This window comes from Quercus lobata, chromosome 1 (genome assembly GCF_001633185.2).
Source record: "Quercus lobata isolate SW786 chromosome 1, ValleyOak3.0 Primary Assembly, whole genome shotgun sequence".
NCBI classification, from domain to species: domain Eukaryota; kingdom Viridiplantae; phylum Streptophyta; class Magnoliopsida; order Fagales; family Fagaceae; genus Quercus; species Quercus lobata.
The window spans coordinates 29,111,717-29,133,265 of record NC_044904.1 but is presented as its reverse complement, the minus strand read 5'-3'; the positions used below and the strand labels follow the sequence as shown (position 1 = coordinate 29,133,265).

General features: G+C 36.4%; 1 protein-coding gene across 2 annotated transcripts; it reads left to right on the top strand.

Annotated features, from left to right (window-relative positions):
• Window positions 1-638: 638 nt before the first annotated feature.
• LOC115985981 (tropinone reductase homolog At5g06060-like) lies at window positions 639-13,360 on the top strand. Of its 2 annotated transcripts, none has more exons than XM_031108858.1 (6): window positions 639-765; window positions 1,414-1,511; window positions 1,604-1,811; window positions 9,615-9,831; window positions 9,997-10,103; window positions 12,814-13,360. In XM_031108858.1, the coding sequence occupies exons 1-6, from the start codon at window positions 688-690 to the stop codon at window positions 13,000-13,002; spliced, it is 897 nt and encodes a 298-aa protein (XP_030964718.1). In that variant the 5' UTR covers window positions 639-687; the 3' UTR covers window positions 13,003-13,360. The 2 variants fall into 2 exon arrangements, with proteins under 2 accessions (XP_030964718.1, XP_030964723.1); XM_031108863.1 differs by having other exon boundaries at window positions 658-804.
• The last annotated feature ends 8,189 nt before the right edge of the window (window positions 13,361-21,549 follow it).

Genomic DNA, 21,549 nt, shown 5'->3' with positions numbered 1-21,549 from the left:
TTAAATTAATTATGATGTCATCACGGTTCGACCCCGGTTCAACCTCGGTTCGACCTCAAAAACCTTGAACCTCTCCCTTTTACGGTTCAATGAACGGTCCGGGTCTGAAAACCTTGGTTTGCATAATAGCCTAGCAACAAAGGAACTCCAGACAAGAAAGAAAATTATCATAGACGATGGTTGAACTCTCTATGTGGGGAAGCCTAAAAAACAATCTGTTAGGTTTAGATCCCTAGGAAAAACAATTTTAAGACTGTTAATATATTAATTATGTAAGTCTTTGGTTAATCTAGCAATTATCAATATTATGCACAACAAAAATATAAATACATTTAATATATGATAACTCAGAAAACCTATGAATCAAACCATTTCACATTAAAAATGTGGAAGGATTTAACTTTATCAATCACTTTTCAAAAAAATCAACTTCAGGTAATTTATTTCATATTTTATTTTATTTAAATAATTATTATTTTTTTTTTGAAATTATTATCTTCAGAGAGAAAATTAAAATAATGAAATATAAAGTTATAGTAACCACGTATATACATAATTGTTGTAGCAAAAATGGATTTTTGTACAACTTTACATTGGTTGATGTAAGAAAATTTTGAGGTTAAAATGTGGAGCTTTTTCTATTTTACAGAGAGAGAGAGAGAGAGAGAGAGAGAGAGGCCTTGGTGCATGAAGGTGATAGAAGTAGGCTTGTTTTTCTTTCGCCTATATAAATCGGTCACCCCACAGCATATCAGTGTGGAAATTGTAAGTTAATTAAGAGAAGTGCCTAGTGAAGTGTTCCAGGTATCAATTTTTTATTTATTTATTTGAAATTTATAGAAAACTCTTTTGGTTTCTTTATTTCGATGCAGTAAGTAAGATCAATTAAAGCATATTTGAGATAGACAATCTCCTTCTAGTGTGCAAAATTTATGGTTATATTTGACAAGGCAATTTAAATACATACTTAAAGCTTGAAGCTCAATTTCTTTGAGATTTTAAATGTTTGAAGCTTCTTATTTTGTAGGCTAAAATTTTATTTTTATTTTTAAAATATAGCACATGTTCTATTTCGTCTTTGAATTAAAATATTTTATTTTCATCATGAAAATTTAAAATGTTCTATTCTTTGTTATTCTTGTCAAAATATATATTCTATTGACAAAAAATTTGATGAAAGTGGATGAAAGGATGAAATATTGAGATGTCGTTTTAAAATTTTCAGAGATGAAGATAAAACTTCTTAAATTATAGACAGAAATAGAGTATCTACTAATAATACTAGATATATTGGATGGAAGAATACTCAAAACTTGCTTTGGCTTCCTTCTTTCGTGATTTATTTTTTATTTTTATTCTTCTCTAAATGTCATCATTGAATCAGTTGGTTTCTTTGCTTATTATTTCTGTTAGAGAGGGAAGAGTTTTAGGAAAGCAATGGGTTTGGCAGATAACAGATGGTCACTTAAGGGAATGAGCGCTCTTGTAACTGGTGGAACCAAAGGAATCGGGTTCTTCTCTCTCTCTCTCTCTCTCTCCATGTTCCACTTCAAAGGGTCTGAATTAAATAGTCAAGTATCAAAATCTTTTTGATTTTGTTCAGGTATGCTATTGTGGAGGAGCTGACCAAACTAGGCGCAAGAGTACACACTTGTTCTCGAAATGAAGCTGAGCTAAATGGATGCTTAAAGGCTTGGGAAGATAAAGGGTTTCTGGTTTCTGGTTCAGTCTGTGATGCATCGTCTAAAGCCCAAAGAGAGAAGCTAATGGAGTCTGTCTCCTCTGTATTTAATGGAATGCTTAACATCCTAGTGAGTTGTCCTTCATCCATGTAGCCTTGGAGACCTATTTTCTTCATTAGTGTTTTTCAGCTTTTTTATTTTTATTTTGAGAGAATCACTGAAGGTATAGGTTTAAAATACACACACCCTGTGTGCAATAAACTTATTATTGTTGTTATTATCATTATTAAGTACTATACTATGTTAGCTCAATTGGTAAAATATTGCTTGTCATCGAATAAGAGAGATCTGGAATTCAATTTTCTCGGTTGAACAAGTTGGTTCAGTTTTTAAAACGATGATTTGAATATTTTGCTTGAATTAGTGATACCCAAGATGGTCTATTGAATAATGTAATAACATGAGGACAAAACTTAGGTAGAATTCCTTAAGTAATATAATTTATTTTTGTAATTAAATTTGACTATCTAGATGCATTAAACAATGAACCTTATAGCCAAATTTAATTGTCCTAAGAAAGTGTAATATTATTTTTACTGCACTAATTGGTCAATGCATTCATATTATTGAATTTTTTTTTTTTGGAATGCCATTGTTGAATTTAATTGAGAAACTTAAGTTGCAACACCTAAGAAAGTGTATCTAAGTTTCACCCAACATAATAGTGAATTTGATTAACTTGATCATGTTGGTTTTTTGCTTAAAATAACAAGGTGATAATGATATGATTTATTTTCTATACAATCTCTAAGCTCTACACTCCCTTTACCAGATAATCCTTTTTGGGTAAATTACTTTCCATACTTTAAGTTTTGGGTATCTCTTATTTATACCTTAAAATTTTAAATGTTTCATTTCAACTTCAAGTTTGAAATAAATTATATTTAAACTAGCTAGTCATGTGATGTTTAATAGCATTTACAAAGAAAATGTGATAGAAGGTGTGGGGCCCAATAATTTGTGGCCCTGGCCCATTTGTTCATTGGGGCCCAAGGCCCGAGCCGAGGAGGGTTATAGCCCAGGTTCGGTAATACAAGTACAGAATAGCCTTGGGATACGGCCGAGGACGATTCAGTCCTCGGCATGTCCGAGATCTCACCAGAAAGAAGGGCAAAAACGGTATAGGACCAGTTGAGGAGGTAGTGTGCAGAGGACGAGTGATCAAAGGCCGAGGTGTTAAGGGGAGCAGCTGAGGACGACCCTATCCTCGGCACTCCAGGACTTCGATGAGAAGAGCAACGTCTTGGTGAATGCTATCCCCAAACAGCCCCCTGAAGGGGATGTGAGTGGAATAGGGCCCACGTGGAGGTACGGTGCAAAATCGGTTCAAGGAAAATACGTCCCCTCCGCATTAAATGCACCTGCCAGCATCCTGATCATGTTAATGAGAAAGGACGCTTGGACGGTTTAACTTCGATCATCGCAACTAACAGAAAGTAAGAGGGGACAGCTGATGGGACGGGTACAGAAGTAAGCACCTGCCTGACCAACAAGTAGAGGGCTAAGATCAACCAATAAGGACTATATAATGTAAAATTTAGTGCACCAAGGGGGGGGGCTGGGAAAAATGGCCAAAAACCAGGGCCTCCCAGCCCGCCTCTAAGAGAAAGACTTCAGGGGCGAAGACAACTTAACCATGTCTGGATATCACGAAAAACCCACTGCCTGGTGACCAAGGCCTAGCCTTTCAAACCCACGCTCTACAAATGATATTGTTTGGGCCTTTTACGTGCGAACCCGACATTGTTGCGGTCCGTTACGAAATCGTGTCCTTACAGAAGGTTTAAATGAAATGTTTTTAGAAATTTTAAGGTTTAAATGAAACTTTTGAAAGTTTAAAGTTTAAATGAAATATACCAAAAACTCTAAGGTTTAAAGAGTAATTTACCATTTGATTTTTGCATTTTACCCATTATTTTTGTTCATCTGATTTTCACAATGATTCTTATCATGAAAGTGAAGATTTTCTTAATGGATTGTAAAGCACAATCTCAGTGTTAGAAAGTAATCTTGGCTAAGATTAATATCTGTTTGTGTGAAGAGAAAATATACAGAGAAAGATGTAACAGAAAAGAGAGAAGAAAAGGAAGAGAGAGAGAGAGAGAGAGAGAAGAGAATGAGAAAAATGGATTTTCTTTCTTAATTCATAATCTGAGTGTACAATCATATATATACTGTAATCTGCCTAAGGTATAGAGTAACAGAATTGATCCTGATCATACGGATCAGCTCCGTGAATTAAGGAAAGCTAACTAACTTCCAACCGAATCAGGTTTTGCGCCATTATATTTGAAGAGCTGGTTCATGCTTCTAAACGACACCGTTTCTAGCTCATCAAGCTTAAATAACAAACACATACAAAACGGTGCGTCGCTTCTTACATTACATAAATGAAACGGTGCGTTGCATCTGTATTTAAAAACCAACGGTCATCCCCAAATTCAATCGTCTTCAACCTTGCGCCTATTGATGCAACCAATCCAGAACTGAATACACATCAGCCATTTGTAATTTCTTTTATCTTCTCTGAAGTGGAATTACCACAATCACTAACATCCCCCCTCAAACTTTTGGGGGAGGTGTCCAACAGAAGTTTGCGCCGTTGAAGAAGAAAAGATGGAGACGGCAATGGTTTGGTAAAAATGTCAGCAAGATTTTCCTTGCCTGAGACAAAACGCACACACAAGTCACGACGCAACACCTTCTCGCGAACATAGTGATAGTCCACTTCGATGTGTTTTGTGCGTGAGTGAAACACAGGGTTTGCAGAGAGAGCAATGGCGGAAGCATTATCACACCATAGGACAGGAACATGAGAGAGAAAAATTCTCAATTCCCTGAAGAGAATACGTAGCCAAGACATTTCTGCAGCAGTAGTAGCCAAGGCACGATACTCTGCCTCCGTGGAAGAACGAGCAACAGTAGTCTGTTTCTTGGATGACCAAGAAATGGGAGAAGAACCAAGAAACACTAGGAGGCCTGTGGTAGAACGACGATCATAAGGATCGCCAGTCCAGTCTGCATCTGAGAAGGCTGTGAGAGTTAAAGGACCAGGGGAGAAGGAGATGCCATGATAAAGCATGCCACGAAGGTATCTGAGAACCCGTTTAGCAGCTTCAAGATGAATAGTTGTAGAATTGCACATGAACTGGCATAGTTGATGTACACTGAAAGCAAGATCTGGGCGTGTGAAAGTCAGATACTGGAATGCTCCAACTAGGCTTCTATACTCAGTGGGGTCAGAAAGGGCAACACCATCATGAGGAAGTAATCGTGTGGAAGGACAGCAGGGGGCCTTTGTGGGTTTTGAATTTTCCATGTGAAAACGATGGAGAATCTCAGAAGCATACTTAGTCTGTGTAAGATGAAGACCAGCTGGAGTTCTAGAAATCTGGACACCCAAAAAATAGTTCAAATCCCCAAGATCCTTAAGCTAAAAAACAGCACTGAGAGCAGCAACCAGTGAAGCAACATGTGTGGAGTTGTTCCCTGTGAGAATTATATCATCTACATAAAGGAGGTAGATGATAGAACTCTTGGATTGAAAGATGAACAAGGAACTGTCAGCAAAGGAAGCTTGAAATCCCAGATGAATCAAGTGAAAAGTGAACCTCTCAAACCAAGCCCTTGGTGCTTGTTTGAGACCATAAAGGGATTTGTGTAGCTTGCAGACATGTGTAGGATGAGCTGCATCAATGTATCCTGGAGGTTGCTGCATGTAGACATCTTCCTTGAGATGACCATGGAGGAAAGCATTGGAGACATCCAGCTGTTTTAATGGCCAATTACAACTGACAGCAATGGCAAGAACAAGTCTCACAGTAGCAGGTTTGACAACTGGACTGAATGTTTCTGAGAAATCAATACCAGCTTGTTGATGAAAACCTTTTGCAACTAGTCTTGCTTTATAGCGAGCAATAGTGCCATCACTATGAAGTTTGATCTTAAACACCCACTTACAACCCACTAGATTAGCATGTGGGGGAGCAGGGACCAAGGACCAGGTTTGTTGCCTCTGTAAGGCTTGAAATTCTGCATCCATAGCTTCACACCAAACTGGATGCTTGGAGGCAATTCTGTAAGAAGGTGGTTCAGTATGTGTGTAATCCAGCACAGCCTTATAACAAAGCTTAGGATTAGGCTTAACAATACCACTCTTGGACCTTGTCTGCATTGGATGTGGGACAAGAACAATGGGAGCAGGGGAAACAGATGGGATAGAGGATGGAACAGGTGAAGGGACATGTATAGACACATTTGTATCAGTGGAGGGAGGAGTGGAGGTGAAGGAATCAGGTAGGATAGAGGCAGAATCTGGGTTGACTATAGGAGTAGAGGATTGGGAAAGAAGAACCTCAGCTGCATTAGGACTAAGGGAAGCTTGTGGTGGGGGAGTGGTAAGGGGATTATATGGACCTAATAGTGAAGGTTGATTAGAGGCATGGAGATAGAGAAGATTGGATAACCAGAGAGAATTGGAGATAGTAGAAACTGGGGAATCAGATGGACAAATGGTAGGTGTAGGTTTAGAGGAAGGAAACTTGGCTTCATTAAAGAGAACATGCCTAGAGGTATATATGTGATGAGAGGAAGGATCAAGACACAAATATCCCTTAGAACTGGTGGAGTAACCAAGGAAAATACACTCCTTGGTTCTGTGATCAAGCTTATGACTGGAATAAGGTCTAAGATGAGGGTAACAAGCACAACCAAATACCTTGAGTTGTGATAGATTTGGGGAAGTAGCATACAACTTAGACCAGGGAGACACAAAATTTAAAACAGAAGTAGGAAGCAAGTTTATCAAGAAAGTGGCAGTAAGAAGAGCATAGGACCAAAAAGAAGTAGACATAGAAGCTTGAGATAGAAGAGTGATTGTGGTTTCAATTAGGTGCCTATGTTTCCTTTCAACAAGGCCATTCTGTTGAGGTGTGTATGGACAAGAGAGCTGGTGGATGATGCCATGTTGGGACAGAAAAGATTTAAACCCAGTAGAAGTATATTCTCCACCTCCATCAGACCTGAGGGTTCTTATTTTGGTAGAGAATTGAGTTTCAACAAAGGCCTTGAATAGCATAAACTTGGAAAACACTTCAGATTTGTATTTAAGAGGATATAACCAGGTGAACCTTGTAAAATGATCAACAAAAATCACATAATATCGAAAACCATTGACAGATGTGACAGGGGCAGGACCCCATACATCAGAATGCACAAGTTCAAAAGGAGATAAGGCAACAAAATGAGACTTAGGAAAAGGTAAATTGTGCATTTTGCCATACAAACAATGAGTACAAGTTTGAACCAGATTTGTACACTTATTTATGACAGACCTATCATTAGGAAACACATATTTGAGAACTTGATCATGTGGATGACCAAGTCTCATATGCCACAGTGACTTATTGAAAGCAACAGACTTAGAAACATTGTTACAAACTTTGGAACCTTGATTACAGAGGTTGGAAGACAAATGAAGTTGTGAAGCTCTATGAGGATAGATGGGGTAAACTCCATCTTCACTCTTGCTTTGGTATAGGACCTTCCCCGTGGCCAAAGCCTGAATGGACAGAATGTTTTTATCAAAATAACACCAGCAATTGTTATCTTGACAGATTTTATGGACAGAAGCAAGATTTGAGGAAATAGAAGGGATTCTAAGGACATTATATAGGTGAAGATTGGAGTAAGATGAAGGAATTAGAGACTTACCTATGTGAGTAATTGGTAGGTTCTGCCCATTTCCTACTGTGAGATGATCCTGACCTCCATATGGCTGAGGAAAACTGAGTTGGTTAAGATTGGCAGTCACATGATCAGTTGCAGCACTGTCTGCAAGCCATGGCTGCTCTTGTGCAAGACAAGCATTGGATGTTGTGGCCATAGCAGCAAGTTTGGTTGGGGGATGCTTGCCTTGATAGGCATAGTCCATCCTGTGGTAACAGTCTAGAGCTGTATGACCAAGCTTGTGACAGATTTGGCACATAGGCCTATCTGATCTTGGAGCAGAAGAGCTTGACTGATGAGATTGGAAGGGAGTGAATTGATTATAATGAGGTGAGTGATTACCTGCATTTCTTCCTCCTCTTCCACCTCTATTGTTATAACTTCCTCTGCCTCTTCCTCTATTATTTTGATTGAAATTACCACCTGAATGATTGAAATTACCACTTGACTGATTGAAGCTACCACCAGGCCTTGGAGTAGCAACCACCAGGCCTTGGAGTAGCAGTAGCAGCTAGTGCAAACATTGAATCTTTAGTATCTAACCCTTCATTTAGTGATTCTTCCTCTCCATTGAGCATAGTTGACAATTCATCAAAGCTTAATGGTGTGCTCCTGGTCCTTATTGCTGACCTGAAAGCATTGTATTCCTTTGGTAAACCCTTGAGTGTTATATGAAGTAACTCCTCATCATCTAAAATAACTCCAACTGCCAGTAGCTTATCCCTCACAACTTTGATTTTCCTCAGAAAGACATCCACAGAATCAGTACCTTTCTTGAGGTTATGAAGCTCTCCCTTTAGGTTCATCACATGAGACCTAGAGATTGAGGAGAACCTATTTTCCAGAACCTTCCAAACTTCCAATGCAGAAGTACATCCAACAGTGAGAGACAAAACTGAAGGTGAGAGAGTGGAGCTGATGAAAGTTAGTAAGGCCTTCTCTTTAGACCTCCAGATTGTAAATTCTGGATTCACAACTGCAGTGTAAGCTCCATTAAGATCCTTAAGAAACTTCTCTGGAGCCAATTGTGGCTCTTCAAGCACTTCATACAGAGAATAAGTTTCTAGAATCATTGTAATTTGATGTTTCCACACGATATAGTTGGTATTATCCAACTTGACTGTCATCATATTTGACATATTCGAGAGCAGAAGAAGTGGTTGATTCATCACATTTATTGAAGGACCAGCAGATGTTGATGAGTTTGCACCTGTAGAATAAGACGATGCAGCTGTTGAATTTGTGGCTGCCATTGTTGAGTTCTGTACAGGAATCTCAGGCTCTGATACCATGAAGATTTTCTTAATGGATTGTAAAGCACAATCTCAATGTTAGAAAGTAATCTTGGCTAAGATTAATATCTGTTTGTGTGAAGAGAAAATATACAGAGAAAGATGTAACAGAAAAGAGAGAAGAAAAGGGAGAGAGAGAGAGAGAGAGAAGAGAATGAGAAAAATGGATTTTCTTTCTTAATTCATAATCTAAGTGTACAATCATATATATACTGTAATCTGCCTAAGGTATAGAGTAACAGAATTGATCCTGATCATACGGATCAGCTCCGTGAATTAAGGAAAGCTAACTAATTTCCAACCGAATCAGGTTTCGCGCCATTATATTTGAAGAGCTGGTTCATGCTTCTAAACGACACCGTTTCTAGCTCATCAGGCTTAAATAACAAACACATACAAAACGGTGCGTCGCTTCTTACATTACATAAATGAAACGGTGGGTTGCATCTGTATTTAAAAACCAACGGTCATCCCCACATTCAATCGTCTTCAACCTTGCGCCTATTGATGCAACCAATCCAGAACTGAATACACATCAGCCATTTGTAATTTCTTTTATCTTCTCTGAAGTGGAATTACCACAATCACTAACAGAAAGATCGTTTGTCATATGTATAAATTTATTTTATTTTATTTGGATTGTATAAATTATTTTTATTTTTTATTTTTTGAAGTACAATTATACTATTGCCTAACTTTATTTCTAAGCACAATAAATTAATGAAAATAAATGCTTCCAAACAAGCACTCGAGGACTCCATTGCATTTCTTCTATATTATTGAGTGTTATAAGATATTCCAATTCTCTACTGAATTTGTAATTGAAATACTGTGCTTCAATTTCTGGATTTAGGTGAATAATGTTGGGACCGCTATATGGAAACCAGCAATTGAGTACACAGCTGAAGATTTCTCTACCATTTTCGGAACGAACTTTGAATCTGCTTACCACCTTTCCCAACTTGCACACCCCCTTTTGAAGGCGTCTGGAGCAGGAAGCATTGTGTTTATCTCCTCTGTTGCTGGGGTGGTTTCGTTAAAAAATTTGTCTGTTTATTCAGCAACTAAAGGTATGTATAAGAAAGCAAAAAAGAAAAAAAAAAGGTGAAAAATCATCTTACAGATATCTGATATTCATTCACTCATTACTAGCTAGTCCCCTAGCTATATATGGGGTAGGGATGAGAGTACTGTGTTCCTAATTATGATCGGTTTTCTCACTTCATATTTTTCAGGAGCAATGAATCAGCTCACAAAGAATTTGGCATGTGAATGGGCAAAAGACAATATCAGGACCAATTCTGTGGCGCCATGGTACATCAAAACACCTCTAGTGGACAATGTAAATTTCTTTTGCCTCAATCACTTTGCTTTGTAGTTGGCACTTACGTCTCTAACCAACAGGTCCAGAACAAGCAATTTGTCTGGTGTTAACTGATTAGTCCACTGGTCGCAAATTGTCATGTTCAGGGGCGGCTCTAGGATTTTTGTTTAGAGAGGTCAATAAGAAACATAAATTATATAAAATCTAAAACAAAAGAGACTTGAAAAAAAAACATGAAATTCTACAATTGTCTTCTATGAGTTGCATGATAAATTCATTATCAATCTTACAAGCTATATCTTTTTCAATGTATAGAGGCAAACAATCATTCATTCACTGATCTCCTATAGTACTAGCAAAAGAATAAAAAACAAACTATAAGTTTATTTGACATATTTTTTCTAATACACTATAACATATTAATTGTTGTTGTTAAGTGATTTTTTTGCAATTCTTTAATTAATAAGTTTACAATTCTTTGAATGTTTTATATTTTTATTTTCCTTTAGTGATAATGTATTGACCCATTCACATAGCTAACAACCATCACATATCACGTTTAGAATCTTTCTCTGAGAAAAAAAAAAAAAAAAGTCACATTCAGCCAAATTAAAAAACCACTCACAAGCCTCAAATTTAGTCAAATAGTCAAAGTACAAAAGACAAGCTCATAACTTTATATCAAATCAATCCAAACACTTACGGTACCAGTAAAGAAACTCAAAACACTATGGCTTAAAAAAAAAAAAAAACTCAAAACACTATAACCCATTAACCCCCAACAGACCCACACACACGGTCAAAACTCAAAGATTCAAAACTCAAACAAAAAAATCAAAAGACCATAAGAGTATCCACTCCACAGCAGCGGAGCTAAATTTTTAGCAATTTAGCTCTACCAAAAGTTACTTTATCTATTTTACCTACACACATGTTGCAGCAGTGGATTTATTTTAGCTTTCAACATAATAAAATAATATAAACATCACAATAAAATATTATAACCACTACAATAAAATATTATAACCACTACAATATAATAATATATTCCACTACCCAAAAAAATATTACACCACCAACCTCAACCACCTCTACCATCAACCACAGGCACAACCACCACCAAGACCACCACCACCACCACCACTACCGACAGTCCATAGCAAAAAAAAAAAAAAAAAAAAAAAAACGCACAACGAGCACAAGCCTACTACCACAAACACAAACACAAACACAAGCCCACTTGCTCACAACAGATCGGAAAACACAAACACAAACACAAACCCACATCGATGTTGGGCATGAGATAGCAGAGAGAGGGTGGAGCTTGGAGGTTCGGCCTTTGAGGTGGAGAACGCAAAGAGTGGTCGGCGCTGGGCTGGGCTTCGATCGACTGGGTTGGGCTTCGGTCGGCGTTGGGCTTCGGAGCGACGGATTGAGTAGAGAGGCTGGTCTGGAGGATTGGAAGAGCAACGGACTGGAGGACTGGAAGAGGAAGAAAGAGGAAGAAAGAAGGGAAGCCGGAGAGAGAGAAAGAAAAAGAAAAAGGAAAAATATTTTTTTAATAGAAAAGGAGAGAGAAATTTAATAAAATAATATTTTTTTCTTTTAGATGTTATCAACAGTGCACATCTATTTACAGATGTGCGCTGTAGCAATGGAGCTAAATTTTTTAGATTTAGCTCCACTGCTGCAGCAAGGTTTTTGTGTTTGTGGAGCTAAATTTTAGCATTATAGCATTATAGCTATACTGTTGCAAATGCTCTAACAGTATAACTCCACACATATATGGTGATTCACTCACATAGATTTAGTGAAAGAGTATATCAAAAACAATATAAACACACTCTCACAGTGAAAGAAAGAGAGAAATAGAGTGCTGAAAAACCAGATCAAGCGCGGCAGATCAAGTGGCGGCAGATCGTGGAGGCTACATAGCGGCAGATTTTGCGTGTGTGAAGTAGAGGCAGCCTTTTTCCTTTGGGTTTGGAGAGTGAAGAAGGATAGTGAGAGATTTTAGAGGCTAGATAGTTGCAAATCCTTAGGTTTTATTTGGCCCTTTTTTTATTTATGTTTTTATAAAATTTGATTTATGGGCTTTTTATTTTTGAGATTAAAGACCAAAATTTTCTGTTGGACTTCTTTATTTTTCCGGAGTTTAAGCTGGGCTTAAAAAAAAAAAAAAAAAGATAAGGTGCATGGACACGGTGAGGGTGTGCAAATTTGTATTGTGGTGTTCAAAACAATTTTTTTTATATAAATATTTTATATATAGATATATATATATATATATATATATATATATAAAAAGAAAAAATTTCGGGTCAGGGGGTTCATTTGAACCCCTGACTATATCGTACCGCCGAGCCTGGTCACGTTGCAATTTTAACTTTTTCTGCTTCAATTATTCCATGATCGATACACTTAACTTGTATTTTTTTGAGATAAAATTATATAAGTGGCTCCTTTCAATTATGTGATGTGATTTCCTACTACAGTTATGAAATTATGCGGTGCATCCAATTTATTATACCCTCCTTTCATATGAGTGTCGGCACACCGCCCACTTTACTTGAGATGACGGTGCAATACATAGTATACGGAATAATTTCCCCTAAGACTGGTAGTTTAGCATCTGTGATCAGTGGGACTTATGAGATCCCGCCTATGGAACACACTTTTATATGATCCACATTCTCCTTTTGGCAACTTATGTCTTCTTTCTTCTCAGGTGCTCGAGGATACAGAATATAAGGAAGAGGTCATTTCTCGCACTCCATTGAAGCGCATAGGAGAAGTAGAGGAGGTCTCATCTTTGGTAGCATTCCTATGCATGCCAGCATCATCTTATACCACTGGCCAGATTATTTGCGTTGATGGTGGAATGACTGTCAACGGCTTTAACCCAAGTCGTGACTGAAGGGCAACAATTTTATGCCACATATATATATATATATATATATATATATATTCTGCAAATGTGTTTTGTTTAGCACAAATGGGGGAATGTATTGGACAGCGTATATGAGCTCATACTTGATGTTGAGTGCAATAATTGACGTTGAAAACACCATGAAGTTGTTGGATATACATATGTAAGTGAAATTTTACATTAATCAATAATGATGAGAGGAATGAGTAGTTAATATAACATAGTCGAACTCATACCAATTGAGCGAGTTTCTCAAAGTTCATGTTAGGTGTCACATTGAAATTTGTAAGGATTATATTTTTATGTATTAAAATATTTGAGTTCAAAACACATTTGACATGTATTTGAGTCTTAGATTTTAGTGTGTTCTGAAGGGAATTAACTCAAAATTCCCAAGCTTGTGAGAAATAAATATAGAGAAAACACATGCTAAAGAAAAATAATCACACACACAAGACAGTGTTTATGTGGTTCGGTAATTTACCTACGTCCATAGAGTTGTAGGGATTTCACTATTATCAGGGAAAAATAAAAGTGCAACAGTACAATTTTTTTTCTCTCTTAAAAATTACAACAACAAACCTTAATCATCAAAACTGCGTTTTTTACATCTACGCATAAGATTTACAATGGGCTACAAAATGGTGCAAAATTTTTTCCCGGGGGCGTTGCTCTCGGACCCCCAAAAGGCTTGTCCATGAGTGCTCCATGGACTAAATTTCAAAAAATCTCCCATTAAATTACGCAACATTATTCAGGTTGGGTTGAGTCATCAACCAAATTAAACATAATTAGACTCCACAAAGCCCAGCAAATCTCTCACTTGGAGACAAGTTCAATCACCAACATCAACCGCAATTCTCCAAAAAACAATCCCCCATCCCTGCAACTCATCCTTTTGTCCTCAAGCTAGAAGACCAACTAAAACTTCACACAACTTTAGCTTCTCAATAGCGACACCCTTAGTTAACATGCCCGCCGGATTCTTAGATCCACAAATTTTCTTAAGTATTACTAGCTTATTTTCAACAAGGTAATGGATAAAGAGGTATTTTATTTGTATATGCTTCGACTTTGAATGAAAAACCAAATTTTTGGCAAGAAAGATTGCACTCTGACTGTTACTGTGTAGAATGTTCATCTCCTGCTTCTTATCCAATTCATCTAAGAAGTCATGTAGCCAAATTATCTCATTTCCAGTTTCAGTTACTACAACATACTTAGCTTCTGTAATAGACAAAGTAACAATTTTTTGTAGATTTTAGACCTATGATATAGCTGTACCACCCAAAGTAAATACAAAGTCAGTAGTACTCTTTCTACTATCAATATCACCAGCAAAATCAGCATCTACATAACCCTGCAGTTTCAAACTTGCACCTATAAAGCAAAAACATGTATCTGATGAACGATTCAGATATCTTAGAATCCATTTTACTGCCTCCCAATGTTGATTTCCTAGCTTACTTATGAATCTGTTCACAACTCCCACTGCATGTGCAATGTCTGGCCTTATACACACCATAACATACATCAAACTGTCAATAGCTGAGGCATAGGGCACCTTGCTCATATGGTCCATTTCTTCTTCTGTCTTCGGTGACTATTCTTTGCTTAGTTTGAAATGATTGCCCAACGGTGTGCTTACTGGTTTAGCTTCATTCATGTTGGACCTGCTGAAAAATTTCTTCACATACTTTGACTGTGAAACTTTAATGTACCATTAGCCTTGTCTCTAATGATTCTCATACCAAGGATTTGCTTTGCAGCTTCCAAATCCTTCATTGCAAACTGTTTTGACAATTACTTCTTTAGATTATTAATCTTCTCAATGCTAGACCCTGTAATGAGTATATCATCCACATATAACAGTAAAATGATATAAGAATTGTCAAAGAACTTAACATAGCAACAGTGATTAGCTTCACATCTTTTGAACCCAATTCTATGCATGAAATTGTCAAATTTCTTGTACCACTATCTTGGAACTTGTTTTAGGCCATACAAGCTCTTTCTCAATTTGCAGACTAGATTCTCTTGTCCCTGAACAATGAACTCTTCTGGCTGAATCATGTAAATGTCTTTCTCCAAGTCACCATAAAGGAATGCCGTCTTCACATCTAATTGCTCAAGATGTAAGTTTTCTGCAGCCATCATTCCTAATACCAGTCTAATGGTTGACATCTTCATAACTGGAGAAAATATCTCTGAGTAGTCAATGCTCTTCTTTTGCTGGAACCCTTTGATAACTAATCTGGCCTTGTAACGCTTGCTGCTAACATGCTCATCCTCTATTCTGTATACCCACTTGTTGTGCAAAGCCTTCTTTTGTACTGGCTGTTCAGTTTCAATTCCCATGTCTGATTCCCTAACAAGGAATCTATCTCATCCTTCATGGTTAACTCCCACTTGTTTGAATTTTCATCCTACAAGGCTTCTTCATAGCACTCTGGCTCACCACCATCGATCAACAAAAGATAATTTAGAGTGGGTGAATAACGCTGTGGAGGTCTAATGTTCCTGGAAGATCTACAAACTTCAGCTACAGATGTACTCTGATCTACCTGTGAATCTACATTCTCTTTATCTTTTTCACCCCTTTTTTGGACAGTACTTTCAGTCAATTCATCTAAGTTGACAAACTCAGATTTCTTTTGATCAATCTCTATAACATTTGACACTACAGTTGACCTGTCCTTGTACATAACTTGTTCATTAAATATCACATTTCTACTTCTGATGATTTTCCTGTTTTGTTCATCCTAAAACCTATAGCCAAATTTCTCATCACCATAACTAATGAAAAAACATATTTTAGACTTTGCATCATATTTACTACGAGCATCAGAATCAATATGAACATAATAAACACAACAAAAAACTTTTAAATGTGAAAATTTTACCTCTTTACCACTCCAAACCTCCTTAGAAAGTCTGAACTCCATGAGAACTAATGGTCCTCGGTTTATAAGGTAAGCTGCAATGCTAATAGCATCAGTCCAGAAAGTTTTGGTAGTCCAGCATGTAACCTCATACTCCTAGCACACTCATTGAAAGTTCTATTCATGCGCTCAACCACACAATTCTGCTATGGTGTCCTAGGAATGGTCTTCTCCATCCTAATTCCTTGTGCAGTACAATACTCACTAAACCCTTCATCTATGTACTCTCCTTCATTATCTGACTTCAAACATTTTACTTTCAAACCTGTTTCTGTCTCAACATGATCTTCCACTTCTTAAAAGTTTCAAATACATCAGATTTATTTTTCAGAAAATAAACCCATACTTTTTTGCTTGAGTCATCAATGAAAGTGATGTAGTACCTTGAACCTCCAAAAGATGCAACCAGAGAAGACCTCACAAATCAGTGTGTACTAACTCCAATTTTTCAGCCTTCGATGTCCTGCCAATTTTCAAGAAGCTCACATTTTTCTGCTTTCCTAAGATGCAGCTTTCACACATGTCAAAATCAATGGACTTCAATTCTAGTAGTTTTCCTCTTGACAGCAGCATATTCATCCCTTTCTCACTCATGTGACCAAGTTTGTGGTGCTATAGGCTTGTATTAGTACTTACTTCAGTAACTGCAATTGTGTTTCTTGGACTTGAGGTCATATATAGAGTACCAGTTTTTTTTCCACGAGCCAATACTCTGGCTCCCTTTATAACCTTCCAAGTACCACCAACAAATAGTATTGCATGCCCTTCATCATCAAGTCGTCCAACAGAAATCAGGTTCCTCCTCAAGTCAGGAATATGTTGAACCTTCTCTAGTAACCAAACAGACTCATTGGGCAACAATATATAAACGTTTCCCATACCTACAACATCCAAGGTTGTACCATCAGCCAAATACACCTTATCAAAATCACTTGCAACATAGTTTTGTATGATTTCTCAGTGTGAAGTGGTATGAAATGAAACTCCTGAGTCCAAAACCCAATCATCAATTGGACTGTCTATTGTAAGAAGTAATGCATCCCATACCTCTTCTATTACAATATTAGCAGAATCATCTTCATTCTTCTTTTTAGGACTTTGCATTGCCTCCTAAAGTGACCCGTTTTCCCACAGTTTCAGTATTGTACTTGTTAGCCTAATCTAGATTTACTTCTATTCCGATTAGAATTTCTAAATTTTGATTTGCCCCAATTAGAATTTCTATCATTACTTCTGCCTCTTGTCTCAAGGTTTAGGGTAAAACCAGATCTTGAGGTTTCACCTACATCTTTCCTGCAAATCTTCTCAGCCGGAATTAAATCTCGTATGTCATTGTACTTCAGCTTTTCCTTTCCTATAGAATTGCTTATTACCATCTTCATTGCCTTCCAACTATTTGGCAAAAAAGCCAAAATGATCAGTGTAAGGATTTCATCATTAAAATCAATTTCTACAGACGACAATTTATTTGTGATAGTGTTAAATTCATTCAGATGTTGTGCTACTGATGCATTCTCTGCCATCTTCAAATTGAATAGTTTTTTCATCAGATGCACCTTGTTGTTTGTTGGCAGCTTTTCATACATACCAGACAAAGCCTTCATCAGATCTGTTGTGATCTTCTCCTTTACAATATTGTGTGCAATAGACCTAAATAGAGATAACCTGATAACTCCTAGTACTTGTTTGTCAAGAAGAGCCCATTACTCAGCCTTTATAGTCTTAGGTTTTTCCCCTAGAAGTGGTAGATGCAACTTCTATCCATAAAGATAATCTTCGATTTGCATCCTCTAGAATCCAAAGTCTGTGCCATCGAACTTTTCTATTCTAGACGCCTTTCCTACTTCCTCTGCCATTGCTCCCACTCAAACCTAACCTTAGGCTCTGATACCAGTTGAAGGGAATTAACCTGAAATTTCCAAACCTGTGAGAAATAAAAATAGGGAAAACATACGCCAAAGAAAAATAATCACATGGACAAGATAGTATTTACGTGGTTCGGCAATTTGCCTACGTTCACGGAGTTGTAGAGATTTCACTATTATCAGGAAAAAAATACATGTGTGGCAGTACAGTTTTTTTCCTCTCTTAAAAACTACAACAACAAACCCTAATCACCAAAATTGCATTTTCTACATCCTGCACACAGGATTCACTGTGGGCTACAAAACGGGCCAAAATTTTTTCAACATTATTTGGGTCAGGTTGAGTTATCAACCAAATTTGAACATAACTTGACTTCACAAATCCCAACATGTTCAAGAAGTACAACAAGTGGTTAAAGTCACAAAATTGCTTACAAAAGTGGTCTTGATACTTGGCTCAATACCTATTGATCTATTGAGAATAAATGATTCTTGATGCCTATCTTGACATCTCTCAATCTATCGAACCTTGGGAAAATTGAATAGTAATTTTTTGTTTCAACCGACAATGACTTGGCCTTTTTGGGATTTGTGCACTAGAGTTCCAATATATATAAAAGACATATTTTATGGTTGTTGACATCATAGGGATAGAGACACGCATAAAAGTTGCTACAGCGTTTGTGCGCCTAAATTTTTGTACCAAGCTGCTACTAGTTCATCAAAGTCATGATTTGAAGAACACTGCAATTCTACAACTATCAAAGAGGTTGTTGTACTATCAGTCACAAAATAGGAGATTTGTGCAAAGGAGAAATTTGTTACAAGAAGTAGTCCAATTAAAGATTGGAGCTGAGCTTCATTATAGATTAGTAGGTTCTACTGTAAGAAGGTACTTTAGGTAAGATTCATTGTACTTGCAATCTCTATTCTTGTTAGTTGGTTTTTTGGAAGTGATGACCTAAACTTCACTAATAGGGTTTTGCTTGCGAGAATTTTCCCTATTGTGATCAAATTGCCGTGTCTAACTTATTTTTCATTGCACTTAATTTATTTTGGTTATTTGCTTATGCCTTAATTGAATTTGTATTTAATTTGGACTAATATGTTAATCAACTTCGGTAATTGGTTGATTTAACTAAAGTCAATCTATAGCCTAATAAAATTGAAGGAATATGTCCCTTATAAGGACTCCTTTGTGATTATCTTCACCGAAATTGCTATTGTTGGTATGTTAACCATCAAACTGGGGTAAGGATAAGACTTTGATATCAATTGACGCATGGCAAAAACCATAAGAAGCAATAAATGTCTATTTCAAGAAAATAACATTGAATCCACGAAAGTTTCTTGAATTCACAAGGATAAATAATCTAGAATCTACTAGAGAAAAAGGGAAACTAAGTCTATATTTTTATTAAAATGAAAATTGAACATAAAATTTGTTTATAGGATTGAGGCCAATTTAAAGACTTTGTAAAACTTGATTGCCAAGAGAATATATTCTAAAATAGATTCTAATTAATATTCTACTATAATTGGATTCTAATTTAGTCAGAGAAGCATTAAATGGACCTTTAAATCAAGAAAATAAATACCCCAAGCCTAAATTTTTGAAAATTACAAAAAAAAAAAAATAATAAATAACAAAAGTCTTATGGTAGATTTTCTTTGTCACTAGACTCACTACAATGTTTGCTGCAACTAGTATTTTCCACTTCTCCAAATGAGTCACATCTATAGTGGTATATATTGCATGTAGAAGTAGAACACTGACACCAATATAATAAGACAAACCTATCAAGAGTTTGTGGCACCGAGAGAAACAAACAAACTAGGCATCATGGTCATCTCAGATAGTGACCAGAGATGGCTCTAGGATTTTTGTCCAGAAGTTGTCAATAAGAAACATAAATTATATAAAATCTAAAACAAAAGAGACTTGAGTATATCAATATCATAAAAAAAAAAAACATGAAATTCTACAATTGTCTTCTACAAGGTTTCATATTTTGAATCCATTGCATGATAGATTTATTATCAATCCTACAAGCTATATCTTTTTCAATGTATATAGTTAAACAATCATTCATCCACTGATCCCCCATTCGATTGTGTAGTTCATTCTTGAGATATTTCAATGCTGAAAAACTCCTTTTCATTGTTGTAGTCACAACAAGATGAGTCAAAACTAACTTTACAAGAAAATATACTAGTGGATATATAACATTCTTATTTGTCTCCACCATCTTTCTAGCAAGTTCCCCAATTCCTTTAAGCTCTAAAAACTCATCATTGGAGCATATATCAACAACGTAAGTCTGAAGCTGATTATCAAGTGCCAATACATCTGTCTCAGAAAAATCAGATGGATAGAAATTTGCAAGACATGTCAATTTTTTTTTATATCAATAGCCAAAAACGAATCACTTGGATTCAAGCAAGCCATACAAAGTAGCAACTTAGTAGTCGCCTCTGGAAAACGATTGTTAAGCTCTTGAAGTTGCAAATCTATGACTTCAAAGAATAGATCAACACAATAGTGATGTAAATTTGTAATTTGTGGGGCGTTGCGTCGTGGCCTCACACCAACTACAAATATTTCATCCATGTTCAAGATAGGAATATCATGTTTGCTACAAAATGAGGATACTTTAGTCAATAGAGCTTCCCATTCATCGTCTCTCATCATCTGCAATCATTGCTTAGACACCCTGCCAAGTGTCATAGCATTTACAATATCTTGATTTTTCTTTTGCAATGCTATTGACAACTCATTTGTGATCTCCAAAATATTTTTCATCAAGTGTAAAGTAAAGGAAAATTCAAAAGATAGAATTAACCTTAAAAAAGATTGAGCTTCAACTCTTTGCTCAGAGAATAGACTATCCTTTTGAATCATCTCAAGTACATCAACTGTGGAAGAGAACATCAAAATTAAGTTGAGGATTGTCCTATATGTGATCCCCAATGTCTATCACCAGCATGTTTAAGATTTGTCTCTTGGTTTAAATCTTGCCCACTTTCAAATTCACCCAAGTTTAATGCTTCTTGAATTTTGGCAAGTTGTGCGTTTTGTAAAAATTCTCGTTTTTAACAAGAGACTCCAACAATAGTTATTATTTTGCTAAAAAAGCTTAAAAATTCAGCAATATTAGTATGCTTGTTAGCAACAGCTACAAGAGTCAATTGAAGTTGATAAGCAAAGCAATTGACATAAAATGCTGATTTATTCTCCTTTAGAATTAAAATTTTAAGACCATTGAATTCACCTTGCATGTTATTGGCCCCATCATAACCTTGCCCACGTAGTCTTGGTAAACTCAATTCATACTTACAGAATAAAAATTCAATTGCAGCTTTTAGAGACAAAGTGGAGGCTACATGTACAATTCCAAGAAATCACTTTGTAACAATTCCCTTTTTATCCACATAACGCAAAACAATAGCCATTTGTTCTTTTATTGAGATATCACAGGACTCATCAACTAAAATTGAAAAGAACCCACTGTCAAGATCTTCAATAATGGAATTGGTAGTTTTATATGTAGCTGCATTTACAATGTCTTTTTGAATATTAGGATAGGTTAGCTTGTTGGTTTTTGGAGTTTTCTGCAACACTTCATTAATAACATCATTATGATTTGCCAAAAATTGTAGAAGGTCAAGGAAATTTCCTTTATCACTTGAATTATCAAATTCATCATGACCATGAAAAGCTAACGCTC

Excerpts from the sequence above, each read along its gene's own strand:
- LOC115985981 (XM_031108858.1), top strand. The coding sequence starts at position 688 with ATGAAGGTGATAGAAGTAGGCTTGTTTTTCTTTCGCCTATATAAATCG. Across the intron at positions 1,512-1,603 it reads GGTGGAACCAAAGGAATCGG|GTATGCTATTGTGGAGGAGC; the intron begins GTTCTTCTCTCT and ends GATTTTGTTCAG. Across the intron at positions 9,832-9,996 it reads TGTTTATTCAGCAACTAAAG|GAGCAATGAATCAGCTCACA; the intron begins GTATGTATAAGA and ends CATATTTTTCAG.